Genomic DNA, 20,550 nt, shown 5'->3' with positions numbered 1-20,550 from the left:
CCTTTCCAAGCAATCTCCCAAAATCTCAACATCAATCAAGCAAGTATGGTCCTTCACACATCAAGAAAATGATCATACAAATCAAAACAACTCTAGAATCCTTTTTGAGTGAACCAACATCAAATATGTTGCTATCTAAGCCAACTAAAGAAATGATCACATCCTTATCCTCAAACTAGCACACAAATTTAGTACCAATCATCAAAACAAAGAGTGAACCTTTTATTAAAGCTTTATTCATCTAGGTGTGCTTATTCTTTTCACTCAAATTTTTTTTTTTTTACTAACCTAGAGGATCAAAGATGGAAGCATGGTGCAATGTAGTGATTTATTAAGCTTTCTAGTGATCCATAAGGTCGAGCGTAAGGTCAATGACTCCCAAACCGGACGACTTTAGGGCATTAGGTGTTTAAACACCTCTAAGGACTTACAAGCTCAAATCAACTAGGTTACAAATAAAAACAACTTTCATCTAATCATTTCCCACTTCTTACCTTTTGGGAGAAGTTCTCACTTTTTTATTTGCTTTTGTTTTTTTTTTTTTTTTCTTCTTCAAGTTATTAACCTAGAGTTTGGGCCCTCCACCTTTCGGCACGAGAAATTCAATGCTTGATGAGGCTAGAATCCCGGCTACTCAATGAAAAGGGATTGTTATCCACTTTTGTCAAGATGAAAGCTTTCAATGCACTACTGGCTCGATTGGGATATAACCAAATCAATAATCAACAAAGCATTTACCCCACAAATGAATGCTAGTGTGCGCCTAGGCTAGTGCAGAATCCTAGAGTGAATCTCAAAATAATCACAAAATCAAGATGATGTGGACCACAAATGCAAGCAAGATATCAATCTTTCAAAAAACTGTACTCCTAATTGGCATCCACAAGGCATACAAGGAGTATTGGACTCTCAAGTCAAGCAATTTTTAAATTCTAAGTATCATGGTCCTCAAAAGATCAAAATCATAGCCCAAGACTCTTAAATCATATCACATGCATAGAAAGTAAGTGCGACATGTAAAATATGCTAACACCCCCAAACTTGATCTATGCATTGTCCTTAATGTGCAAATAAGCAATAGATAATGAAAAGAGTATACCAAATGGGTGAAGCAAAGGGGACCCGGCAACAGAAGCTTAGCATTGGAAGGCGCACCCCCAAACTTAGATTTCGAAAATCTGTCTGAAAATTGTCCCACGAATAACTATCAAAGCATATGTATCAATGATATATAAATGAGATGTGCAACTGAGAATTGGGCAAAAATCATGGCATATAGCAGTGTAAAACTCAGAATATCCAAAACTGATATCAAAGATCCAAAAATCCATATATATAGAAAATAAATGCTAAATCAATGTATTAGTGTAATGTAAGCAATAATATCCAAAAATATCCAAAATATCCAAACAATATCCAAAACCAGTGCAAGTGTCTAAATGGTGCAGAAATATCTCAGTCATAATAGGACAGATATTAATGAGAAATAATGAGTAGGAGAGAGAAAATGGAGAGAATCAGGTGGTAGGATTTGGGGTCATCATGCCAGTAATGTGCTGCAGCATGGTGATGAGCGCCGAAAAGTGCGCATTTAAACCCGTTAAACTTAAGCATTCTAGTACCTTTATCTATTTTACTTTGCCGTTTTAGACTTATTACGTGTTATTTATATTTTCAGGCACTAATCCCAAAATTGAGCTAACTCAGCCAAATAAGAGCTTAATTGAAGCAATCCTGAGATAAACCAAAGGAGGGAGCAAAGTGGAGAAAGAAAGGAGCAAAAAAGAATTAAGTTGCGCAGCTGAAAAGTTCGATCGATCCAACTTAGAGTTCGATCGATCGAACATCTATGATCGATCACAGTACTTCTCGATAGATCCAACCTTAGCCTTTGCTGAAATTCCAAGTTCGATCGATCGAACATCACCTTCGATCGATCGAACCCTATTTTGTCCTATTCAAATGATTGATCTTATCCACAGCTGTACGCCTACCAACCACTTTTGTCCTTTTCCCCATAAATATCTTCGAAATATCTCAGCCTTGTCCTTATCCGGAGGAGTCAGACCACTTCGATCGATCGAAACCATCTTCGATCGATCCAAGTTAAGGTTCGATCGATCGAACTTCCTCTAGTGAGAAAAAGTTAAAGTCCAGCTCATTTATTCCGTCCTTCATCCAATCATTGGAGAATATGCCTTGCACGACCACAGCTCATCATAGGGTGTATTTGACCTACCTATATAAGGAATATGATACACTTTTTGGAAAAGGGCTCTAGAGTCTCTTGTCACACATTGAAAATCATCTTGGAGGCTATTCTTAGAGAGGAAGAAGGGAGGAAGCTAGAGCAACCATTGGAGAAGATCTCCATCAACAAGGAGCAGCCATGGAGTTAGCCCTTGAGGGTTGGATCATCACTACCATGAGTGGCTAGACATCTTTTTGGGGCTAGAGTTAGCCCCAAGCATGCTTTCTATACTCTAATCTTGTGTATTATTGAGGGATTAGTGTTGTATGATACATCTTGATATTCATGTATATATAAATCTTGATTATTTCATGGTTTGTATGGTTTAATGCTTCCAATTGACTATTCTATTCTATCCATATGTCTATGTATGCTAGAGTAGGATATTTATGTGCTTATCTCTAGATTTAGTGTTTTTGATGCATGTCTATGTGTATTGATGCTATAGATCTAGAGATTATCAAGATGATATGCTTAATGAATGCTATTTTGGTTCATTTGATGGTTTATGCCTATTCTTGATGGTTTGTGCCTCTCCCCTAGTCTAGATAGCTTTATTTTCATGCTAGTAGTGTAGATTTAGTGTAGTGGTAGTGTAATGTTAGATGGGAGGACAATCTACTCTTGATGTTTGATGTTCCATGCTTGTGAGTCCAAATGGCATATTCCTCTAATATTGTGTTGCATGTGGATTGTGAGCTTAATGAAGGATTAATGACTTGTTTTGATCTATTGTGCTATCCCCATGTTGTCTAGACAATATATGCTCTATTATTTAGATATATTGTGCTCCTCACATGATGTTTAGACAATACTTGCTTGATTTGTCATCCTTGCCAATTGAATCAACCTAATGCACACACACCCTTATCATATTGCAACACATCCATTACCCTCAATTGATCACTTGTTAGTAGTATAGAAAAGTATTGCTTGGTGGTGATCTCTACACCCCAAGACCTCTCTCTCTCTTGTTTACCTCATATTATTTTATTTAGTTGAATTCAATTTAGCTTAATCAACCAACCAACCAATTGTGTGATCACTCGACCTACTAACCCTAATTACCATAATTTCACAATTCGATACACCATCAAATCCCTTGGGACGATCCCTACTCGCCCTATCTATATTTTATATAGAGAAAGGTAGTAGTGGCTTTCTATAAATGTAAAACTTGGCCACCTCCTAAATTCACACACAACTTTCAAGCTTTGTTGGTTGTGGCGACTCCATCAAGGAAACCAACAGCACATGGCAGACATCTCGGTGTTGTGACAAGTGAGAGAATCTGTAAGGTTAGTCCTCAAAGCTCCAAGCTCACGTCTCACCTCGGCTACCGCAGTTCTCAGCTCATCAGATCGCCGAACTAAATCATCATGTCTCCCTACCAAATCATCATGTCTCCTCACCAGATCATCATGCCTCCTCATGACATCCTCGTGCCGCCCAGTTATATCAGCTCTGAAAGATATGAAGTCTGTGTGCAGCTGAGCTACCTCTGATCTGTAACTAGAATTAATGCTGGTATGTGCTGTCAACTCAGTAGGAGGGGCATATGAAGGGCCAGTCTGCTGAGATGTAATAGGTACATTTAGCTGGGAGGTAGAACCTGAAGTGGTAATGCGACGTCTCTATCTGGGGGGAGATCTATTTACTGTATGTTCTGCAACGTTATCTGCTACAGTTGCCTGCACTGCTACTCTCTGCTGCTGTGCCTGTAGTCTCTTCATATCCCTGTTCTTATGGCACGAATTGAAAGTCTTATTCCACTGAGTCAGATCATAAGCTCTCTTCGCTCTCTCTGCATTAGGCTCCAGAATCTCCTCAGGGTCAAATTGATATCCCTGGTCTAGAAGCAGCTGAGTAATCAAATGGCCAAAAGGTAAGGGCCAAGTCTCTGCTCTAGCACTGTGTGTGTGATACAGGTTCTTCCAGAACTTGTGCATGAGCTCCCAAATTAGTGCAGGAATAGAAATCTAGTACCCCTGGTTTAGATAATATAGGGCCTGAAAGATCCCCTCTCACTACTGAGTGCCATGGCCTATCAGAAAGGCATTGAAGTGTAGCATTGAATCAAAGAACTAATATCAGGGATTGATCTCGACCCGGTCTGCAAAGGTGTGCCCCTTAAATGCAGCATGTGGAGATAATGTAGCTACCATGGTCAGCTCAGTGGGAAAAGGTGGAGTAGTAGGATATCGAGGCTCCTGAGAATCATCAGCCAATGGAGAAGTGTGGGGGCAATGACTGGCAGCAGCTATGGCAGGAAGAGAAATATTAATCTCCTGGCCGTCAATGGTGGTATGAAGAAGAAGTTGGTCATCCTCATCCATCCGGAGGTACTGGTAGAACAGAGCAACCAACCGGGGATAGATGACTGTGTCTCCTAGAGTCATAATGGCATCAATGCCCCGCCTCACAAGCTCATCATAAGACCATTTGGTCTGATCCAAGTAGAGAATAGGTTTCCATCAAATCTGTACTTGGGCTCCTATGTCTTACTGGCGTAAGACTCAGTGGGGACCTTTCGGATAATAGCATGCTCAGTGTCCATGGCAGATGGCTCAAACTGGATTGATGCAAAAGATGAAGAAGATGAAAAAGAAGGCTCTGCAACTGGAGATGGAGGCTGTGGAGCTCTTTATACTCTTTTTCTAGCAAGAGTCTTTCGTCTACGCTGTATCTGCAAAAACGCAAGTATAAATCAGTGCACAGTATAGGATAAGGTAAGCAAATGATAAGAAAACACAAAGCATGCCTGAATCAAGTAGAAACAGAGAATAAACAAATAGGATCATGCTTGTGCAAGAAATGAATAAGAAAGCTTCAAAATTATCATTTAACATGCCTCAGCTAGACAGGATAGATCAAAGTAGAATAAGCAATCTTAGATATGTGATGATGGCATAGAGGTCAGAAAAGTCACATATGCAACATTCTGAGCAAAAATATGATCAACAGGACAAGCATAGGCTGTGATGTGCATAAATGATGCACGTGCATTCACAAACCTAAAACTCAAGTAGATGCTGCAATGACATGATAAGTAGACCCTAGGATGATATCGTATCAATTCCTAAGCAAGAATGTCTACAAGTGTAATAGTGAAGATCAAATACAGTAAGCAGGATAACATGAAACATATAGGCAAGGCAAATGTTAACCTAGGACTCAAGAAACAGGCATATCATGTAATAAAGACTAAGCAAAATGTATGGTTGCAAAACACTACAATCCAAGGCATGTTTTGACAGGCAAGTTCAAGAATGAATCCTGGATATGGTATGCAACTAGATGGCATATATCAGAATGATGTACATATATCAACAAGCTCTAGATAAAGAAATATCCCGTACTACAATGTAATAAAATCAATATCCTATGATCACTTATGGCTCGTGACCCCCTTTAATGCTTAAATGAAGTAGAGAATGGTCAAATACTAAGAATACAAGAAGCTTACCATAGTGGAATCAAGATCTAGACCGAAAAGAACCTCGGTCATCAAGAATGGATCACAAGTGCAAAAGATATCAGGACAATGGCATGAAAACAAATATTTTTCAAAACAAAGTAAGCATAGCTTCAGATTAAGGTCAAATGCATTTCAAAATTTTATTGAAGCTCGAAAAGAGAGACTAAGGCCAAAGAACAGATACATCATCCAAGTCATGCAGTTGAAACTTCAAGAATCCATAACGTACCCCCAAACTTAGTCAGAAATCAAGTCTAAGAAAACAGGCTCAAAAGATGCACATAAAATCTCAAAAACTGTCAATGTGATACAAGTGTGTGTAAAATGGTGTATATATAAGCAACTGGTTGCAATTATTCCAAAGGGCACACAATTATTCAAAAGAGATCATAGTTGACAAGTTTCAAAGTCATTTAAGCAACAATGGAATTAATTGACTTCAAACGGATGGGTTGGAATGGCAATCCAACTCAGTTTGCAAGAGAAGATCAAAAATCATGATAAGGAAGGTCAAAAGACATGAAACTGTGCCCTAGCATGGCAAGAATTAAGAATTACATCACACACAAGTTCAAAAGCACTTAGAATATGCAAATGGATGCAAATGAATCAAATGGAACAAGCTTTAACTCAAACAAGGGCATTTTGGTTAACTTTGGAATTACTCTACATTTTTGGGGCAAAATTGGAATTTTTACAAACTTTGGGGTTAAGACATCCAATTGCATTGTAGAAAAACTTCATGATAAGAATCATGCAATGAATGAATAACAAAAGAAGGAATCATGCAACCCGACTTCTCATTTTCAAAACAAAATTCAAAAATTTCCCTTTTTAAACATTTGAAACCCAACAAGTGTGATCACAAAGCATTTCATCAATGAAAGATCATTTTACCAAAACAATGCACTCGAATCAATTAAAACTTTTTAAAGAGGTTCATTTGAAATATTTTTATGCATTGAAAACAAGACTTAGCATTTTCAATTTCAAAAGCACAAATTAAAGTCAAGTCATGCTTGCACTCAAGTTAGATAACTTAGAACACATTTATTCATTTCATATTCAAGCAAATGAGGCAAGGTGGAACTATGCTCACAACAATTCAAACTTTGCAATGCCATTTAAGTTTAAAAATATATCAACATCTCAAATTTTAAAACAAGTTAAAAATTTCTTTCTTTTCAATCCAAAATCAACTTTAAAATCCTTTTCAAATTCCAACTCAAGTTCCAAAATCAAACAACATGCCTTTTTGGATTTTAAAATCAAAGTTCAAAATTTTTTGGAAAATCCGGCATGGTTTCCCTTTCAAAATGGACTTTCCAAAATTTTTCAACACAACAAATTCATGCATTTCATTCATTCAACCATTAATTTCAAGAATATATGGCACTCAATGAGTTCAACAAGCAAATAGGGACACCGCCCACAATAATTCACAAATCCAATTCAATTTTTGCCCATTCTCCTTCTAACAACTACAATAACCAAATCTCATTTTTCAATTTCAATGTGTGCCCATCACCATTCAACATATATCAAAGTTCAGTCCAAATCAAATGTTACCAAAAATTTTTATAAACAATTTTCAATTTTTATTTTTTTATTTTTATTTAATTCATTTTTTCATGCATTTTCATTTTTCATTTGTTTTTGTTTTTATTTTGATGATCCATTTTTTATATACAAGATTATGTAAAAATGACAAACAAAATGCAAACTAGAAAAACAAACTAGCAACAATAAAAAAAATAAAGTAAACAAAATAAAACAAAATAAAAATAAAAATAAGAATAAAAATATTTGGCACATACCCGACCCAAAGAGGTGAAGAGTAGAGTGAGATGAAGAGATTTGGGCGAAAATGGAGATTTTCCGAACTCGCCGGAGTCGGAGAAGATGACCGGAGGCTCGCCGAAATATGCAGAAGCTTGCCGGTGCTTGAAACCGGATCTCCTTGGCCTAAATCGGCTGGAGACGAAGAATAAGAGAGAATTTGAGATGGATGGAGCTTGGAAGATAAAGGAGTTTGGCCGGATGAAGGAGCTTGGCCGAATAGCCAAAAGCTCTCGCCGGCTTTAATGGAGGTCGGCGGCGAAGCTTCCTTGGGCTCGCCGGTGATGGAAGAGAAGGTGGGGGCTTAGGTTTTGTTATGGGGAGTGAGAGATTAGGAGAGTGTGAGATAGAGGGAGACGGATTGAGAGGGTTTGAAAAATAGGGGAGAGAGAAAGATGGGGCAGCCAAGAGGGAGAAGAGAGATGGAGGTAGAGAGAGAAAAGAAAGAAAGAAAAAGAAAAAGAAAATTAAAAATAAAAATAAAAAATTAAATTAGGGTTTAGAAGATTAATGGCCAAATGGATTTCCAAAAAATTCAAATGACGCATTTTCGATCGATCGAAGAACTCCAATCGATTGAACCCTTAACTTCGATCCATCCAAAATGGATTTCGATCGATTGAATTGGACTTTGATCAATCGAAATGGAATTTGAAAGGTCCTCAACCTAGGTGATTCGATTGATCGAATCGGAGTTCGATCGATCGAATCGGAGTTCGATTGATCGATCGAAATCTCACTAGCAGTGCATAAAATGCACGAAATGCACTAGTTTATAACGTCTCTAGCAAGACGTTGGGCTCTTTTAGCCCGGATCAAAAATCTTAAATTGTATCCCCTCCTTGACGGGGTGAATGGAATTTTGAATCCCACCCAGCAAATTATTCCCTAAAGAACTTGTTGGATTTGATTCAAAGGAGATTGATGGTCCTTTTGTCAACAAAACTCTTGGGCTTCCATGCCCTTTCAACACTTGTTTTTAAAACAACATCCTTTAGAATCCTTTCGGAAGGTAAACCTTTTGGAATTTCATTGCCAAGCAAAGACTCATGTTTTTCAAAGTCACTTTCAAGACATTTTTCCACAACACACACTTCTTCATGCTTGTCCATGGAATTGGGGGTTGGATTGAATATGTTCAATTTCACCTTTATATGCCCAAATGAAATTTTCATTATCCCCGTTCTACAATTTATGTTGGCATTAGCGGTTGCCAAGAAGGGACGACTAAGGTTAACAGGAATTTGGCTCTTGGGATTTGAGACCGATTCTGTGTATGTGACAACAAAATCGACCGGGAAAAAGAATTTATCAATTTTAATCAACACATCCTTAATAATACTCCGGGACTTTTTGATGGATCGGTTGGCTAATTGCAAAACTACTGACGTCGGTTTTAAATCTCTCAAGCCCAATTGAACATACACTGAATATGGAAGAAGGTTAACACTTGTTCCTAAATCAAGAAGAGCCCGGTTAATGACATGGTCACCAATTATGCAAGAAGTAGTAGGTGAACCGGGGTCTTTAAATTTTGGAAGAGTGTTGTGTTGCAAGATGGAGCTTACTTGCTCGGTCAAGACAACTTTCTTTGGTGCTTGGCTCTTATTCTTCCTCTTTTGGGTACAAAGATCTTTCAAGAATTTAGCATAAGCCAGAATTTGTTTAATTGCAACCAAAAGAGGAAGATTTATCTTCACTTGCCTAAACACTTCAATTATTTCATTGGCGTTGGTCTTTTGCTTTTCAAGAGAATTGGATCATTTTAAAGCATCCGAAAATGGAGCCTTTGGCTCAAAAGCTTTTTCAAAATCCTTTTTGGAATCACTTTTAACACAAGAAATTTTAAATCATCTTTCAAAACTTTCTCAACAAAGGGGTCATGCAAATGCAATGAAAGAGGAATAGAATATAAAATGAGACGAGTGTCAAATTTTGGTTGCAACGGTTCACTCTCTTCATTGTGAACACCAACTTGATTGTCAACAATTTTTCCACTTCTCAAGGTTGTTACCGCATTGACATGCTCTAGTGTGTGACCTTTCGATGAGGAATTGGTCTCCACAATAAATTGTTGCTTTGGTTGATTCAAAGGCATTTTACGTTTTTCCCTGGCATTCAATGTACTTACTATTTGCCTAACTTGGGTTTCTAGCTTTGCAATAGATTGGGAGTGAGAATGAAGTAATTGGGTGTTTGCCTCTAAAGTACCTAAAGCGGTCAACACTTTCTCCTCAAAAGCGGGACTTCTAGAATTTCCTTGAGAATAAGATCATTGATTAGGAAAATGAGAATTTGAAAATTGGTTTCCATGTGATGATTGAAAAGATGATCTATAACCTTGGGAACCTTAGCTTTGCATTGGAGGCAGAACATACTTGCCTTGGAAACCACTATGGGGAAGGTTTGAGCCTTCCCCTTGGCTTTTCCAAGAGAAGTTTGGATGGTTCCTCTACCCGGGATTGTAATGTGTGCCATAGGGATTATTCCCTTGGTTGACAAATACGGCATTTACTTGTTCATGGTGCTCACTTTGCACATGTCCATGAGGACAATTAGAAGTAGAATGTAAGACACTAGAACAAGTCATGCAAGCTTCATTAGAATTATGATGATGATGGCTAGGGGAGGAAGACACTTGATTCACCGAATTTTGGTTGATAAAAAATTGATCAAACCTTTGAGATAAAGACTTGATTTCGGCGGCTATGTCATTGGAATTGTTAACTTGATATAAGCCGACATTCTTCCTTCCACCTAGATTTCTACCATTTTTGGAAGACAAGGATCGATGAATTGAATTCTCACTCATGCTCTCATAAAGACGCCATACATCATCCTCATGCCTATCAAGATATGAACCACCCATGGAAGCATCTACCATTCCTTTAAAATTGTTCGACAAACTGTTAAAGAAAAATTGCACCAATTGCCATTTAGGAATGTCATGATGTGGACACTTTCTAAGCAAGTCATTGAGGCGCTCCCATGCCTTATGAAATAATTCCCCTTCCCCTTAAGAAAATTCTCTAATTGAAGTTCTCATTGCATTGGTTTTTGAAACTGGATAGTACTTTTTCAAGAACTCTTGTTGCATCTCTGCCCAAGAAATTATCAAAAAAGGTCTAAGATTGTTGAACCAATATTTTGCCTTTCTTTAAGGGTGAAAGGGAAGAGTTTTAATCTCAAAACCTCTTCTGGTATGTCTGTGTATTTCATAGTAGAGCACACTTTAAGAAACTCATCAAGATGCTTGTAAGGTTCTTCACTTGGAAGTCCATGATAATTAGGAAGCATTTGAATAGTTTGTGGTTTAATTTCATAGTGATGTTCTTTAAATGGGGGAAGTTGAATGCATGTAGGTGCATTATATTCATTTGGCAGATAATAATCACGCAAAGCAAGAGGAGGATTCACAATCGGTGGCGTTACACGAGCACCTTGGTTGCCTTGAATAATGGGAAGTTGTGGAGCAAAAATTGGCCTCGGCATTCCCAATGGAACATGGCCTTGTTGTTGTGAAATGAAAGGTCTTGGCATGCCTAATGATACTTGAATGTTGTCATAATGCACATTAGGGTGAATGATACCTTGTTGGTCGATATGACCAAGGTCCTCCACATGGTCTTCATTGTGTTCCTCCATTGATGAAATAGAGTGACGAGAATTACCCCGTCCCTTAGAATTACGAACAATGGATTCAAGATTCAAATTAAGTGGGACAAGAGTAACATTTAACGATTTTTGACCATGTATGCACAAACAAAACAACAACTAGCAACAAGTAAGTAGCAATCGCTTCTCCTCTGAAACAAGTCAATCAACAATCCTCCACATACAATGATCCCATACTCCTATGCTTTGAACAATATGCAAGAAAAATAAAATTGCCTCTACACGGGCTCACGATTTATCTAAGAAAATAAAAACTTGCCTCCACACGGGCCAGCGATTTAATTAGAGAAAGAGTTTAGAAAAGCTCACAAAGTGTCCTTAAGCAACTTCAATTTATTTTTCAATTTTTTTCTTCTTTGCCTTGCTTTGCTTTGCAATTTTTTAATTTTTTTTTTTTATTTTTGAGCTTTTTATAATCTTGCTTAGCTTTGCTTGGCTTGCTTTTTTTTGCTTTTCAATTTCCCTTTGCTTCACCCTCTTGGCTCAATTCACTTAGCCAATCAAGAACAAACACAATAAGTAACCAAAATAAAATAAAATAAAGACAAGATCAAAATAGTACTAATTCCTAATTAATTTCCAAAATACGATGATGCCAATCCCCGGCACGACGCCAAAACTTGGTGCTTGTCTTGTCGAGACACCCAAATTACGCAATGAAGTGTGTAGTGTGGCCAAGTTTGAATTTATAGAATGCCACTATCACTATTAACTAAAATATAGCAAGAGTGAGTAGGGATTGTCCCAAAAGAAAGGAGGTGTATTTGTGTTTGGAAATTAATGTCGGATTAGTAGGTCAAGTGATCAAAGATGGTTGGTGATTGATTAAGTAAACTAAAATGCAATTAACAATAATGCAAGTAAATAACAATCTAGAAAATAGGGAAAAGATATAAGAGAGAGGTCTTGGGGCTTAGAGTCACCACTAAGCTTCACTTCACCAAACACTAGTAATTTGTACATTAATGGGGAAATTTAAGTCGTAACTTGTGTGTGTGTGACACTAATTGAAACTAAGCATCGACGAAAAATAAGTCTAGCCAATTTTAATGAATAGCATAACCTATTAAATGAGACCAATATTCATTCAATTAAACCACAATTAATGCACACACAAATATCTAGAGACATACACTTTTTGCATTCACAAATATGGAATATCAAGAAATAAGAATGGATTGTCCACCTATCTAAGAAATTAAAGCAATTACACTGCATCTAAGCTGGAGACATGCAAATTAAACTAATCAACTAAAGGTGTGGTACAATCCATCAAGAAACAAGTGTGAACCATCAAATCATAAGAGTATTCAATTAAACAATATGTTTTGACCATCACTAGATTAACATCATCAACACACATAGATATGCATTAATTTCATCAAATCTAGGGAAAAGCACATGAACATCCATTCTAGCATACATAAACATATGGATAGAAATAAATGATCAATTGAAAGCATTAATCCATACAAATCAAGTAGAAATCACAATATCTATATTAATTCAAGATCAAAACATTTATTACAACTAAAATCCCTAAAAATACACAAAAGCTAGGTTTAAGAAGCAAGCCTAGGGGCTATCTCTAGCTCCAAGAGAAGGATTTAGCCAGTCGTTGTAGTGGTTATGGAACCCTCAAGGGCTAGCTTGGAGGTTGGCATTATCATTTTCATCTTTGCTTTCTTCCTAAAACCCTTGTTCTAGAGAGAGGAAGTTTTTTTTTTTTTTTTTTTTTTTTTTCCCTACATTTGGTAATATTTATCTATGATGATATCATACAATATGGTTCAATAAATCAATAACATACTCCTTTGAGTAAGGACCAATTCAGAATTACAGCCTATGTTGGAGGAAATTCGTAGCTACACATGTTAGGTAGAAATCGGCGCGCTCGGGAATTAGATAGCTCACTGCCAGCAACACTTTCGATCGATCCAACACTTAACCTCGATCTATCGAAGCTGATATGGCATCAAAATATCTTCCAGGCCTTATCCAATTGGCTAAGCCGGCACCGCCTAATCTCGATCGATTGTAGACCTCTTCGATCAATCGGGATTCCTTTCGATCGATCGAAGCTCCTTTGGTGCATTTTCTTGGTTTCTTTCCAACTTTGCTCCTTAGCTCCAAAATTGGGCTAAATGGCTCTTGTTAGCCTGTTTGAACTTTATTGACCTGAAATAGGCAAAAACACAAATAAGTATCTAAGACATGAAAGTAAGATAGATGAATGGACTAAAATACCCTAGCTTAAGTGCTAAAATGCGTCATATTTTAAGCACTTATCATGAAAAGACTAATTTGCCCTTGGAGGCCTGTTTGGTCTTTTTCTGATCATTCGATTCCGCATTATTCTCGTTGAGATCCGTGGTCTCGTGGAAGGTCACTCTGGCTTTTTAGAGGTGTATTTTATCTCCTGAGTCTTGTTTTCTATTTTCGCTTCTGCATTCGGATCCTTTATCGGGTCATACTTCAGTTCATCACAGGACGCATTGGCTTAAAAAACTAGGGCCGTCACATAGGTGAACACCCAGACATTCCAAACAACCAGGAACGTCTTGTAGTGTTTGAACATGTAAGACCCGGTCATTTGCCTTCCTTTCTTTTTTCCTGAAATTTTACGAATGAATTTTTTTCATTTAATTTTCTTTTCTGAGCTCTATTTCGTGTCGCTTAGTGTCATCTCCAGTGCTCGAAATTGGTTCCTGAGACTCTTTTCAGTGGATTGACAACTTACTTTGAGGACCGAGTCATTTTCACATTTTTCGTTTTTCGACACTATGTGCTATTTCGTCCTTTTCCCTATTCTGTCTTATCTCCGTTTGTCAGTTTTTGGCACAACCTCACTTCTCATGCTCGGAGTTAGTTTTTGACTTCACGTGCCTTCATCTTGGGTGGTTTCCACGAAATACGTATCTTTACTTTTGTAAGAAAGTACTCTGGTTGTTCCCCGTGTCCATAGGGGCATGGATGCAAAGTTTTTTGAAATTATTTTCTTTTCTTGGGGTGTTTTTCGTAAATATCTTTTGAAGATATTTTATTTTAGGGGTTTCTAAGAAAATATCTTTTGGAAGATATTTTCATTTTGGGGCAATTTCGCAGTTAACCCTTTTCGTAGGGGCCATTGTGCAATTAATGAAAGTTATTGCAAAATGTCTTGTTTTGAGCTAGGATCCTTGTACGGGATTCATTTTCACATTTCGTCGAGTTGTGTACTCTTTGAATTTCCTCCTGGTCGATGTTTTCCAGTTTCAGGGTTTCTGGCCCCGATTTTTCGCCAAACTTGTTTTGGGCATAACTTTCTGCTTCGGACTCAGTTTTCAACGCTATCTCTTCCGTTGTTCATATTTTATCATTTTAAATCTTTTTCATTCACAAAGTTTTGCCATTTGAGCGCGTCTGCTCAAATTTTACTTTTTTGGACTCGGCGGGGCTCGTTCGGGGCACTTTTTGAGATTTCTATAAAAGGAGGGTGAGATATTTCATTTTTCATCTTCTCCCCTCTTCATGCACAACCTGGAGCTCCCATGGTAGCCCAAGGGGTTCTGCCATCTTCTTTCTCCTCTTTTGGTTCACTTTTCCTTGATGTAAAGTCTTTGGCCTTAACGTTTGTTGTTCCCCTCGCCGTGCTCTACCTTTTCCCCTTATTAGAATTCAGTTTTGACTATTTCTTGAGTCTGGTGTTGAGGTCAAGTTATGATTTTGATGGGGCTTTCATGGGGGTTATGTTCATGGCGTTGTCCTCGACAAAACCTAGTAGTTTCGTCGGATTCGGAGCCGTTCCATTTTGATGGCTTTTGAGATTTTCATCTCAAATTGAGGTAGAAGATGTTATAGATTTAAATTCTTGTTATATAGCATGCTTGTGATGCTTATACTAATTGTTTGCATGATTAAATAGAAAATTTAGAGATTTTATTATTTATTTTTCTTGTACGGGATATAATTTTTTCGGTTGCTCATGACTTGGTTTAAACATGTAGCATGATTTTATATTGCCCCTTGATATGCTCATTGTCGTGTATTAAATTGGAACATTTGAATAAGTATTAAAGATTTTATTTAATATTTATCTTAGGTGAAAGATTAATTCACATGGTCTTAACTAGCTTGAAATTAATATGTGTTAGCATATTATATTAGGCCTTAGCATGCTCTTCAACATAGTTGAATTTGAAAGTAATTGGAGGTTTTTTGAAAATTAATAATTATTAATTAATTTGATTAATTAATTTGCCCCGAGTGCACTATTCACTCTATTTGAATTCCGACTTGATATTCTTGATTTACATGCCATATAGCTTTACATATATTTGATTTAGAATATTCGGTTAGGTTTTGAAACCTTTTATTTAATTAAATTCCATGTTTAAGATTTAATCCTCATGGTGATATACAACTTGGAATTGAATTGTGGCATGCTAGAAAATTAAGCTTTGGTGTGGTTGTTCACATATATTAAATTGGGATTAATTGCATGAGAATTGCAACCTTTATTTTATATTTAACTTTAGTGAAAGTTTAATTTACATAGGTGTAACTTGTATTAAATAAGCTTGTAATGTGATATTACATTAGTCCTTGGCATGTTCTTTAAGATATGTTAAATTGAGAGCATTTGGTTAAGTTTGAAAATCTAGAGATTTTAATTAAAAGAATTAATTAAAATCTATTTTGTGGTCCCATTAGCTTAATTAAGATTTTAACTTGATATTTGTATTGGCCATGACTTGTTTACTAGTATATATTAATTATGGACCATTTGAAGTTGCTTTAGAACCTTGGTAATTAAATTAGCATGATTTAATTAGAGTTCTACTTTATTGTTCCAATAACCTAATTGAGTTTTAGAATGGATATAGGTGATGACCATGCCATGTTCTTTAATATGTATTAATTTGAGGTTATTTGGAATTGAATTAGAATCTAGGGAATTTAATTATTTTTATTTAATTAAATTATATCGAATTGAGCCATGGATTTAATTGTGTTTGAAAGTCATTTCAATATCAAAATCCTGGACATGGACTTGTTGTATATTCATTTGGTTATGTTTTGAGCATTGGATAACATAGTTGCTATGTTTATACTCATGAGAATATGTTTTCCTTATTGAATATATTATTGCCTTGTGTAATGATTTGCACACTTCGTATTTAACATCTTTCATGCATAGCGTATAACGAATCACACACTGAAGATTCGACATTCATCATATCATATTAGTTGTTGATTTAGAGCATGTATTGTATAGGTTTCCAAATTTGGTTGTGCTTAGTAGATAGTTGATTATCTTGCATATTCCTGTTGATATATGCGTTGTTGCACAACTTGTTGATTTTGGAAACTTGGGGATGTCGTTATTTGACTATGGCTAGGACGTGGTTCTAGTACGGGGGAATAGTCCCTCTATATATAGTCTAGTGCGCATATAGGGAGGTTACCCACGGGCTAGTAACCCTAAAGTAACTATGTTATCAGTCTGATCTGGCGTGACGTCTGAGTATCCACTTTATTTGATTTCGCATTTCATTTTCAAGTTGATAACTAAATGATGTTGTAACTTGTTGTTTCTTAATTGTCGTTCCATTTTAAGTTACAGGATGTTAACTTTGCGAAATTGTGCTTTATGCGTTGTATTGGAAGTTCCAATGTTGGTTAAATTGCATCGATATTGAAAATCGTGTTTTAACGTTCTAATAAAGCTTAGGATTGATCCTATTGATTCATTTATAACTTAGACGTTAGGTGGCATAACCCACTTCTGTTGTTTTCGTGCTTTAGATTCCAAGCTGATAGCATTAAGAAATTGTATTTTGTTGCCTTGTATAATATGCTTTTATGTGGTTAGACTACATTGAAGTTGAAATTTGCGTTTGATTGTTCAGCATGGCCTAGGATGATTCCTTAGACTTATTTAGAACATAGACGTTAGGTGACATGATCACTTTAGTTGTTTCTGTATTCGAGATTGCAAGTTAATACCTTTGAGAACCTATATCTTGTTACTTTGTATAACGTGCTTCCATATTGTTTAAATGGCATAGATGATGTGATTTATGCTAGAAACACTCTAAGGTAGCTTAGGATGTTCTCTGAGTCTCATTTCGATATAAACGTTAGGTGGCATGAACCCCTTTAACATGTTTCACCTTAAGGTGATAAATTTGTAAAATGCTAGGTCGACGCATGCTCATCTCCTACGAGTAGCTTTATGTTACTCACCCCTATGATACTGGGGCATATTTCAGGTACGAAGACTTGGTTCGTGACGCCTAGCATTCCTTGGATGTCGTGTAGCTTTCAAGTTTCCATTTCATGTAAATGTTAGCATGAAATGTCATTTTGTAGACTTATATGTTAAAATATGTATATTTGATTCCATGTATGTAATGTGTACTTAAGTACAATCCTTTCAATGTATTTGATATGTATGAGATGAGGCCGGAGGCCAATGACACGTATATTGTATTCTATGCAACTTTTAACTTCATGAAATGTTATGAAAACCTTGAAAAAATCGTAAGTCATTGCTTCACCATGGTTGCATCGGGTGTGGGAATTCCATTTTCATTCTTTTATAGGGTCTTATTAATCTTGTATGAAGTGTGGCCAAGGGCTAAACGGTCATTTGATCCCGTTTTGTATTTTTGGATTCCGAGTTTTCATTCCAAGTTCCATTTTTGCCTTTTTGCCCGTTGGGGGGTCGGATTTTGTATCGGTGGTATTTTTAAGTCATGGACCATTGTAGCACGTCCAAATAGGTAAGTTACGTTTGCGTGCATGGTCGTTTCCGGGCAAAACCTTATCGTTTGTGTTTTGAGTCTCTTGTGAATTCATTTCGCACTTCTTTTGTATATTCTGATCTAGGGGCATTATAGACTTTTCACGGTGGTTTTATTTTCTTCTTTCAATATGGTTGAATAGAAATCATGATTTTAAGGGGGGTTTCTTTTCCGTGTTTTTCCATAAAATGTCGTCTTGATATCGGAAATCGCTTACGAAGTTCAGTTCTCAGTTTTCAAAATAGTAGCTTTTTGGACCTCCATGACCAGATTTCATGGAGGGGCATTACGGGCATTCTACATCGCGTTTTTTTTTTTTTTTTAATTCTTTCGCAATTCACATAGAAAACTCAATTTTGAGGGGGGTTTCTTCTCTGTGTTTTTCAAAAAAATTCATCTAGGCCTCCAAATTCAGCCTCTGTTCTGGATTTTTCTGAAAAATAACCCCATAGTAGCTTTATGGGCTGCTGCTACCAGCCATGGCGCACTCAGCGCGCGCGCGGCGCGCATGGGCGTGCTCATGGGGCTGTCATGGCCCCTCGTCGGGCCGCCGTGACGTCAATTCTTCTTTTGGGTTTTTCTCCTTCGTCCGGACTCCGATTTAATTGAATTTTTTTTTAAACTTGACTAATTTTTTGCTGTCTTTCCAACAGTGTGCTCGGTTGCACCCGGTTCTTCCTGGATAATTACCAGTTTACTCTTTTTACCTTAAGTGCTTGTTTTTCTTCGTCATGCCGTTTCTCTTTCGTTCGGACTCCGAATCATGCGATTCTTGAGTCCATATTGATTAGTTTTTCGTTGTCCTTCCAGCGGTGTGCTCAGTGGCACCCGAATCTATAGTTTTTAGAAATAACTATTTTACCCCTTGGGGCTTATTTGTCATATTTTCGATCTTCTGCTTCCGCATCAGTTCTTGTTGAGTTCCACGACCTCATGGAAGGTCACTTTGACTTCTTAGAGTCTTGTTTTCTGTTTTCGCTTCCACATTCGGATCCGTTTTCGGATCATCATTACGGTTCATTACAGGACACGCTGGCCTAAAAACCAGGGTCGTCACAGAACAGCTGGTCCAAACACTGAATTAGGGTATGAACCAGTTGATCCAACAAAATGCAACGATTTTATAACATCTTGTCCCAACAAGTCCACCGGTACAACAGAATTTCCCATGATAAGATCTTCTAAACCCAAATGATGGGAATGGAGACCTTGAGTATCGGGATAACAATCCTCCCCAAAATGAGACCGAAGTGGAGCAAAAGCCAGGTTAGGAATTGATATAGAGAGGTGGTTCATTCGACTCTTCCACGAGGTTCCTGACCTCATGGAGGCACAACAGTTAATGAAAAGACAGAGGAGGTTACCCATTTCTACCTGCAGATCCAGAATCTTAAAGCAAAAATGGAAGATATGATGCAGGCTATGAAAGGGAAATGTATTACCACAATAGATGGCCTGGTGCAGAAAACCAACTTGTCGTTCAGCCCTACAGTTATGAAATACCCTTGCCAAGCAAATTTAAGATGCCCTCAATTGAGAGCTTCGATGGGACTAGTGTAACGACCTAAATCTGGAGGATCCGGATCACTAGCTGTGTCTTAACTTGACTTGGGAACTCCCAAGGGTGGGGTTGTCTTGTCTTGAGCATGTGGGTGCGAATGACATTGGTTTGTATGTTGTCTTTCAGTTTTGGGATTTGCTTTCGTAGCATGTTGTGTGGGATACTCGGAGATGTACTCCGTAGTTATCCTAGTTTCGCCTTTTTGTCTTGTTGGGGCTGGATTTTGGGGATGAAATCCCTTTAAGGTGGGAATGTTGTAATGACTCGGTCTTTTTCTTCCTTCCCCTTTTCTTAGATTTTTACGGATATTTTTTTTTCCGTTGTCTTTTCTTTTCTGTGTTCGGTTTTTCTTCGCTTGATGTCATCATGAGTGATCTGGAATGATTTCTGAGACTCTTTTCCTTGGATTGACAATTTCCTTTGAGGATTGTGTCATTTCCACATTTTTTTATTTTTCGGACACTATTCACTTTTTGTCATTTTCTCGTTTATCATTTTTCCTTCCACAACCTCACTTTTCGTGTTCGGATTTGATTCCGGTTTTGTGTGCATCCATGATATTTAAATTCCATGCCATGTGTATTTTTACTTTCTTAAAAAAACATGTTAAGTGTTTATTTTTCTTGTAAAGGGTATGGATGCATACTTTATTGTAATTATTCTTAACTTGTGGGGTTTTAGTGTAATTAAATAAAGTAATTATTTTTCGTCTTGGTGACCATTTTGTAATTTAATTTGGAAGATATTTCCAAAAAAAGGACCTCTTTGCAATTTTTGGAAAAGGTGACAAGTGTTACATTCTCATGGTGCCACTTGTTGGCTTTGGGGTGGAGTGACTTGGATGCATCATCTTGTGACATTTGGAGGGTGGAGATTCACCCACTTGTTGGCCTAGGATTGGTGCACTTGTTGGCTTAGATGGTTGACAAGTGTAGGCTTGAGATTAAGCCTAGGAAGG

At 37.2% G+C, this 20,550-nt stretch overlaps 1 protein-coding gene across 1 annotated transcript in view; it reads left to right on the top strand.

The window, feature by feature from the left end:
• Positions 1-4,806: 4,806 nt before the first annotated feature.
• Positions 4,807-20,550, top strand: part of LOC132280813 (uncharacterized) — a 53,766-nt gene continuing 38,022 nt past the window's right edge. The window contains exon 1 of the mRNA XM_059782569.1: positions 4,807-4,951. Within this exon, the coding sequence (XP_059638552.1) occupies positions 4,807-4,951 (145 nt within the window). The remainder of the gene's footprint in view (positions 4,952-20,550) is intronic.

The sequence above is a fragment of the Cornus florida genome, unplaced genomic scaffold (assembly GCF_030987335.1).
Source record: "Cornus florida cultivar Cherokee Brave unplaced genomic scaffold, ASM3098733v1 CherokeeBrave_3.0.0_Hap2_Chr11, whole genome shotgun sequence".
NCBI lineage: Eukaryota > Viridiplantae > Streptophyta > Magnoliopsida > Cornales > Cornaceae > Cornus > Cornus florida.
Note: the sequence above shows the minus strand (reverse complement) of the source record. Positions and strands in the feature narration are given on the sequence as shown.